At 43.0% G+C, this 7,134-nt stretch overlaps 3 protein-coding genes across 8 annotated transcripts in view; all 3 read right to left on the bottom strand.

Annotated features, from left to right (window-relative positions):
• LOC106808207 (importin-7-like) overlaps window positions 1-2,563 on the bottom strand; it is a 27,028-nt gene extending 24,465 nt beyond the window's left edge. For all 6 annotated transcript variants that reach the window (XM_014810816.1, XM_014810817.1, XM_014810818.1 and 3 more), the window contains exons 1-2: window positions 2,403-2,563; window positions 2,132-2,213 (exon numbers count right to left, since the gene is read on the bottom strand). In XM_014810816.1, the coding sequence (XP_014666302.1) occupies window positions 2,132-2,213; window positions 2,403-2,486 (166 nt within the window). In that variant the 5' untranslated portion in view covers window positions 2,487-2,563. The remainder of the gene's footprint in view (window positions 1-2,131; window positions 2,214-2,402) is intronic.
• Window positions 2,564-3,313: 750 nt separating this feature from the next.
• LOC106808200 lies at window positions 3,314-6,714 on the bottom strand. The gene is made up of 5 exons (XM_014810800.1): window positions 6,560-6,714; window positions 6,109-6,216; window positions 4,744-4,959; window positions 4,163-4,452; window positions 3,314-3,767 (listed from the first exon to the last, which is right to left on the bottom strand). The coding sequence occupies exons 1-5, from the start codon at window positions 6,691-6,693 to the stop codon at window positions 3,655-3,657; spliced, it is 861 nt and encodes a 286-aa protein (XP_014666286.1). The 5' UTR covers window positions 6,694-6,714; the 3' UTR covers window positions 3,314-3,654.
• A 111-nt stretch (window positions 6,715-6,825) lies between these two features.
• Window positions 6,826-7,134, bottom strand: part of LOC106808188 (kinesin-like protein KIF12) — a 9,997-nt gene continuing 9,688 nt past the window's right edge. Inside the window, exon 9 of the mRNA XM_014810790.1 lies at window positions 6,826-6,875. Within this exon, the coding sequence (XP_014666276.1) occupies window positions 6,826-6,875 (50 nt within the window). The remainder of the gene's footprint in view (window positions 6,876-7,134) is intronic.

Raw genomic sequence — 7,134 nt, 5'->3', positions numbered from 1 at the left:
GGCGTTGCGACAATACCAGAAAAAAAAAGCCACGGGAGCGGCGAGCGATTTCGCTCCCGTCAGCTTTCAAAGCGCTCTGGTAACAACAATTACGAGAGCGAAAATTTTGGAAGATACGAGAAAAAATCGCTCCCGTGCCGCCGGCAGCGTTATAGAAGTTAGTTTCGGCCCCGGAGGCCCGAGCCCACCAAGTTTTTGCTCGGCCTTAACAATAAGTTTTTATATCTCAGGGGTTAATTATCGTGGGGAGTGAGGGCACGACCAGTGACACCTGACACGCACGTAACCAAAGCTGTTAACTGAATTCGTCACTGATTTGTAGAAAGTGAACTATTTTTATTCAGTTAGATATCTAGAAGCAATGTAAACTGTATATACTTAAAAAGATTCTAGGCACTTGTAACTTTGCGGATGTGCGGCAGCATTGATCTATGCATGGGGGTACCGTGGACTGGGGAGGAGAGAAACGAAAGTAAAACCTTACCCAAAAGCTCCCGGCATTCCTAGAGATTCCAGTACAAGTCTTTTTTAACATACTCAAAGTAACTAAAAACTCTCTCTGAAGTTCTGAACTTGCTCAGTCAATGTTCTCTGAAGTTCTGAACTTGCTCAGTCGATGTAAAAATAAAGTTGAAAGATGAAAAGAAATAAAGTAAAAAAAAAAGAAACTTGAAAATAACCATACCATCATTACCATGATTATAATTCTTGATTTCCTGTCTTTGTCATGTTACCTGACTATGTGTACTGTGTAGTGCATGTCTGTCTGTGTGAATGAAATTATAAAAATAAGAATGTGATTGGTTTCTTAGTCGAGTGAAATGAGATTAAAAAAAACGTGATCGAATGTAATTTGTTGACGATTTCTTAACACTGATAGTCTGATACTGGTGCTGAGTGCTGAATGCTGATGAATGATATAATTAGAGTCAGTGCATCAAAATTATGAAAATTTTAACAAAATCATGCTATGAAAAAGTAGCTCTGGCCAAGCCTAAAATAGCTCCCGTAAAAAAAATTACGAGAGCTCTTTTTCCATACAAAATAAAAAAAGAGCTCTCGTAAAAAAAAAAGTAATTTTTAGGCTGGACTATATATGCATTACTGCACTGTGATGGATGTCTCGCGCTACCGCGAGAAAGTCCGAGAGATGGCAACGGTAAACATAAATTGTAATCAGGCACGATTTGGTGAATACGAAGGTTCTAAGACATTTTATCGTTACTATAGACAATTGCTGTTACTCAAGCAATAATGGTAGGTATCATGAAAGTGGGGAAAACAATGGAAAACTCATGCAAAAGTTACTTTAATACGTGCATAATGTTTAACTAAGTTGAAGAGTAAAATACCAAGTTAACACATTTTTACCAAACTATTTTACTCTACAATGAAGACTTCTGCATAAAATGTGGCATAAGTGGAATGTGGAGATTTCATCACAGCACTGATAGCACTAGCCATGGTTGCCCTCCTTACTGTGTGGTACATCTAAAAATTTACTTACTTCCGAGGTAATAGAGTTGGGTACCGCGAAACCAAGAACAGGTCAGAGGAATATAACTCGAAGGCCATGTGCGCCATTTTCGGTGCGACTAAAATCGGCAATGGACCTGATTTCCACAGTAGGTAGGCCTAAACACAAGGCAAGTACATATCTTCGCAATGATAATTATTAAGTTGTTGTAGATTGATGTTTTCTGGTTTTCAATGTTTTTATATTTATATATATACGAGTATATGATGCTTATTTATGCTCGCGCCAACGCGAGTTGCAACGTTACATGGTATGTTATGTCGTTTCGGGTTTTCCGCGTTCCGATCGAAACACATGCGCAATGGAAACATGGCGGTTGGCGGTTAAAGTGAAATTTAGGTTCGGCTCTTAAAATTTACACTGCGCACAGCGAACTGAGGTATTAGTTTTAATACCAACGCTGGAATACTATAACTTATAAGGTGAAGGTTATACTTGATACAAAACAAGGCAGAAATGCTTAGATGATTATTATATTTGAGATATACGTAATTGTTCGGCAGTTTTTGTAGAGGTACAAGATTATCCAATAGATGGATGTCAGGCTGTGTATATTAAGGTTAGTCACACAGCCTGGTCGGGTTAGTCGGTTACCTGCTTGTCGAACTGGCAAGTCCACATGCTCTGCCATTAAAACCTGAAGCACCGTAGGTGCAAATCCTATAATCTTATGTATCTGAAAAGTAAAATATATGTGAAGTTAAAACGCATATTACACGCAGAATGAGTTCCAATACCAATAACCTTTATGCTGCCTTACGTCTACACCAGCACCGCGAACACGTGCAACCGTGCGGCCATTTTTCATTCTCCCGGCCACGAGCGACGCGCCAAGTATATTTATATAGACAATTTCACAGCAAACCTGTAGTAATTGTGCTTCGGCATCTTCTCTTTGGGCTGGGTTAATAGTTGCCCGTAATATCTCTACCAGTTTTGGGACTTCCATTTTCACAGAGACGGAAAATATGGTAAAATCGTCGCCGCTCGAAATATTCACGTGTCATAGATCCATCAGCGGCATCGTCAACTGGCGCGAATGTAGCCTCGCTATCGATTCTTGCCGCTCAGTGGCGCCATCTCGCGATACACGAGAGAACATCGAATAAATCTATACGCACCTCAGAGCTTCACAGTTTAATGTTTAGATACACGAACAAGCAAGCGTGGCAGATATCTATATGGGTGTGTACTGTGTAGTGTATATATGTAGTACACAGTGAGTAAAATTATCTTATATATAAATGTATATACTAAAAGTAAATCATATATCTTTCAGTTTCATATCAGTGACCAGTCCCATTTCAGCGCAAAAAGTGAATAAATGATGCGTGACACTGGACGGTGGCTCACTCTCCCGGGAGCTCACGAGTGATTTATTTTCTCATGATTCAACTTTCGCTCACGCTCAATGTTGGCTTCCATCCATTTATCAGATACTAGATTTGATAGCAAGTGTCTCGTGACCCGGGAAATTACAATTACGTAGTTGAATAAAACGTATTTTTTCGCGTTAAATTAAGCTATTGCAGAAAGTGTAATTCAATAAAATAACTTTTTTGATGTCATTTTTTTCAATATAACAGAAGACAGGAAAAATGAGGTGACAATGGCATATTTATTTTTCATTGGAACAGTAACAACAGTAGTAAATATCAATTATCTATGTAGTTATCTAATGCTATAAGTTTTCAGGTGATGTAAATACACTCATCAGCAAATTCATACAAACCAAATATTTTGGTTATGAGAAGGTGTATCACAGACTCCAACAGTGCTGTTTCATTGCTGGAATATATATATATATATATATATATATATATATATATATATATATATATATATATATTAAAGCAAGAGAGAAAGAGAGAGAGAGAGAGAAAGAGAAAGAGAGAAACCAAATACTACTGATGCATGAATGTATGGGAACTCTTCAGTATATAAACTCCTTTATTCCTTTTACTGTCATTATTCATGAGAATCATTCGACACATGTACCAGCCATGGAAAAATGAATTTAGATGTGATGATTTTAAAACAAATGTTCTGATAGGCAGGATCATAAAACTAAAATCGAACCAAATCATTTTAATTTCCTCACAGCTATAGTGTACACTTCATTCTTCGGCATAAATGGCTCTTTTGTGTGCTCTGTCCTGCTCTTGTTTAATTTGTCCACTTAGACTGTGCAGATCCTGTGCCAGTCTCATGTGCAGTTGTGTGCCGATCTCTGTAAAATATGCGATGTATAGTTTATTAAGCAATCATTTCATATGAATGGCTAGGCTCATAAAATGTTATATATACATAAACGCACGCACGCCCCTACGCACGCACGCCCCTACGCACGCACGCACGCATGCACCTATGTACGCACGTACGCACGCACGCACGCACGTACGCACGCACGTACGCACGCACGCACTCACACACGCGCACGCACACACATATAAAATGCAAAAACATATTCCTATTGACAACTATCAGTTATTAATGCATGTCTTGGGTAGCGTGAAAATTCACACATTGTAATGAGTTTTCGAACAGGCCAGCAGATTAAAAGTTTAAACGACTAAATTTTGCTCGGTATAATTATTTGCGTTTTTTTTCATGCAGCCTATTCACCTTCACTACTGCGCCTTGAGAGTTCCAGTGCAGACACGTGGTGATAAGCACCCTCTTCTACCTCCCTGTCCAATGCTGACTCTGCAGAACTGGTACTCACAATCTTCCTAGGTGTGCTTTCACCCGCATTTCTTTTCTCGGGTACTTCCCTACTGGTACACGAGACATCAGCCTCTGCCCACAGAGGGCGCACGGGTTGCGGCAGCCGCGACGGCTGCCGTTTGCTCTTATGGAGTTGTCGTGACTGGAATTGCTGACTGTAGGTTTTTTGTGATGCCTCGATTTTTCGCCTGTAACAGTGAGCCGATAGTCATCTGACGCATCTCATCATCATCTCATCCCCTGGCTCGTCAGATGTCGTGATCTAGTGCAGATCATTTAGATTGCAATCAACTGAATCATAATAGCAAATGATCTTAGTTCGTACGTTATGATAATATTAGAGGAATAGTTGTACAAAAGTTAGAAGTCTGTCACTGCTATTTATTTTCATCAGCACGAGTTGCGAACGGCCGCCGTCACGTGATGTGTGACGGACGTATACACAAGTAACCTCACGCTCTCAATTAAGTCACGCTCACAGTTTCTTGCTGATGGCTTCTGGTAGGTGGTGTGGTGGTTTCTGAGGGAGCAATTGCTGCCCGGGTTGCGATCTGCTCGCCCAGGACTGCGGTGATGGCGAGCGAAGGTGTACGGTGGACTCCGGTGTTGTCAGCTCACTTAATCTTATATCCATTGCTGGAGTGGATGGGATTGATTCTACGGCATGAGGTGTGAATGGTGATGCCAGGAACAGCCTGCAGTAAATTACATTAGCGGGTAAAATATATCTCCGACCCACGCCATACTAGTCTCGTTTCCGAATGAATCCACAGTAGCTCGAACCCACACGGAATCTTTCTTGAAGACACTGAAAATAAATCCCGCCCACACTAAATCTCTTTCTTGTCCACACTAAACATGTACCCACCTCTACGTTACATAAACTGCTCAGGGGCGTAGCTCGGGCAAGTTTCTAGAGGGTGCGGCAAAATTTCGTAACCCAACTGGGTAATTTCAATAGAGTGGTGCAGCTCCCATGCAGTTGACGTGAATAATGTAGCGGATGTGGGTGTACGACGAGGATTACACGGATTAATTACACGAGAATTTTCATTTATTTTAGGGTTGTATATATTTATTATTCTTTTATTTTAGTGTTCTCTAAAATATAGATAGGAGCAGCTGCCCCCTTAAACCGGCAATAGCCGCTGCCCTTACAATGCCGCGCTCCCTCATACAGGCGCTGACACTGCAACGCCGTACCCCTCTCCCATGCATCTGTCACTGATTTTGCAATGTCGTGCTCCCTTCCATCCGTCTGTCACTGCCCCTGCAATGTCGTGCACCCTTCCACACGTCTGTCACTGCCCCTGCAATGTCGTGCACCCTTCCACACGTCTGTCACTGCCCCTGCAATGTCGTGCTCCCTTCCACACGTCTGTCACTGCCCCTGCAATGTCGTGCTCCCTTCCACACGTCTGTCACTGACCCTCCAACACGTCTGTCCCTGACCCTCCCACACGTCTGTCCCTGACCCTCCCACACGTCTGTCCCTGACCCTCCCACACGTCTGTCCCTGACCCTCCCACACGTCTATCACTGACCCTCCCACACGTCTATCACTGACCCTCCCACACGTCTGTCCCTGACCCTCCCACACGTCTGTCACTGACCCTCCCACACGTCTGTCACTGACCCTCCCACACGTCTGTCACCGCCCTCCCACACGTCTGTCACTGACTCTCCTACACGTCTGTCACTGACCCTCCCACACGTCTGTCCCTGAACCTCCCACACGTCTGTCACTGACTCTCCCACACGTCTGTCACTGACCCTCCCACACGTCTGTCACTGCCCCCTCCCACACGTCTGTCACTGCCCCCTCCCACACGTCTGTCTCTGACCTGGTGAGGCCTTCTAGCTTCTTGACGAGCCGTTCGTTATCTCGCGACAGCGTCTCGTGGTCGCTGCCTAGTTTCACCCTGCTGTGATGAAGCTCTACGTTCTCCACCCTGTAAAACACACACGCACATGTATGCATCCCTCGTATGTGCAGTGTAGTTTGTCAACCATGCCGAAAAAGACAAAGGTATATATGCATTATAGTCTTAGTCTGTGTGTATATATATAAATATATATATATATACATACATACATAAGATCAGAAGTAAGGTGAATAAAAGAAAATTTGCTCTCATTCATTCCTGATAAGATGTTACACACACGTGTTGTGCTTGGAGGACGCACATGCACATAGGTACATACGTGTTATAGTCTTAGTCTGTATGTGTCGTTTTAAAACATAGATATCCAATAATATAATGTGCTGAATGTGTGAATTGTGGCGCCACCTACCGGAGATTCTCGTTCTCGACCATGTACTCCTGTAGCATCTCGTATAGGCCACTCTCGATCGAGTTTGGCGTGTAGTTGATGCTGGCTTCCGAATTTGACTTCGCCTGGGAACGCTCCTGCCTTCTCGTCTCCATCTGCTCCTGTGTTGGAAAAGCCAACTGCAGCAAACAAACACGATTACTTATTAAACTAATATGTTATAGATGCTTGGTGATGTAGGAGATGAGAGTGTGTGTTTGTTATTGCCACCACTCTGCTCTATTTTACTATTGAGTATTGACCGTTATGAAGAAATGAGGTAGATGGTAGGGAAAGCCTACAAAGAGAGAGTGATCCTGAGATACTGAGACGACCTGAGTGTATGAGATATAAAGATCGTAGCAAGAGAAAGCGAGAAAGATACACACACAAGCACGCACGCACGCACGCACGCACGCACGCACGCACGCACGTACGCACGCACACACCCACCCACGCCCACACCCACAAACAAACACATATACACGCACACACACACACACACACACACACACACACACACACACACACACACACACACACACACACACACACAC

The sequence above is a fragment of the Priapulus caudatus genome, unplaced genomic scaffold (genome assembly GCF_000485595.1).
Source record: "Priapulus caudatus unplaced genomic scaffold, Priapulus_caudatus-5.0.1 Scaffold259, whole genome shotgun sequence".
In the NCBI taxonomy this organism is placed as follows: Eukaryota; Metazoa; Priapulida; class Priapulimorpha; order Priapulimorphida; family Priapulidae; genus Priapulus; species Priapulus caudatus.
The sequence above is the reverse complement of the archived record's forward strand: the minus strand, read 5'-3'. Positions and strand labels throughout refer to the sequence as shown.

What these genes read in the sequence shown, in the direction of transcription:
- LOC106808200 (XM_014810800.1), bottom strand. Translation starts at nt 6,693, where the DNA reads ATGGAGACGAGAAGGCAGGAGCGTTCCCAGGCGAAGTCAAATTCGGAA. An exon ending in GAAGCCATCAGCAAGAAACT is followed by an intron (nt 4,453 to 4,743) that starts GTGAGCGTGACT and finishes TCACTGTTACAG; the next exon opens with GCGAAAAATCGAGGCATCAC. An exon ending in CTCAAGGCGCAGTAGTGAAG is followed by an intron (nt 3,768 to 4,162) that starts GTGAATAGGCTG and finishes CATATTTTACAG; the next exon opens with AGATCGGCACACAACTGCAC.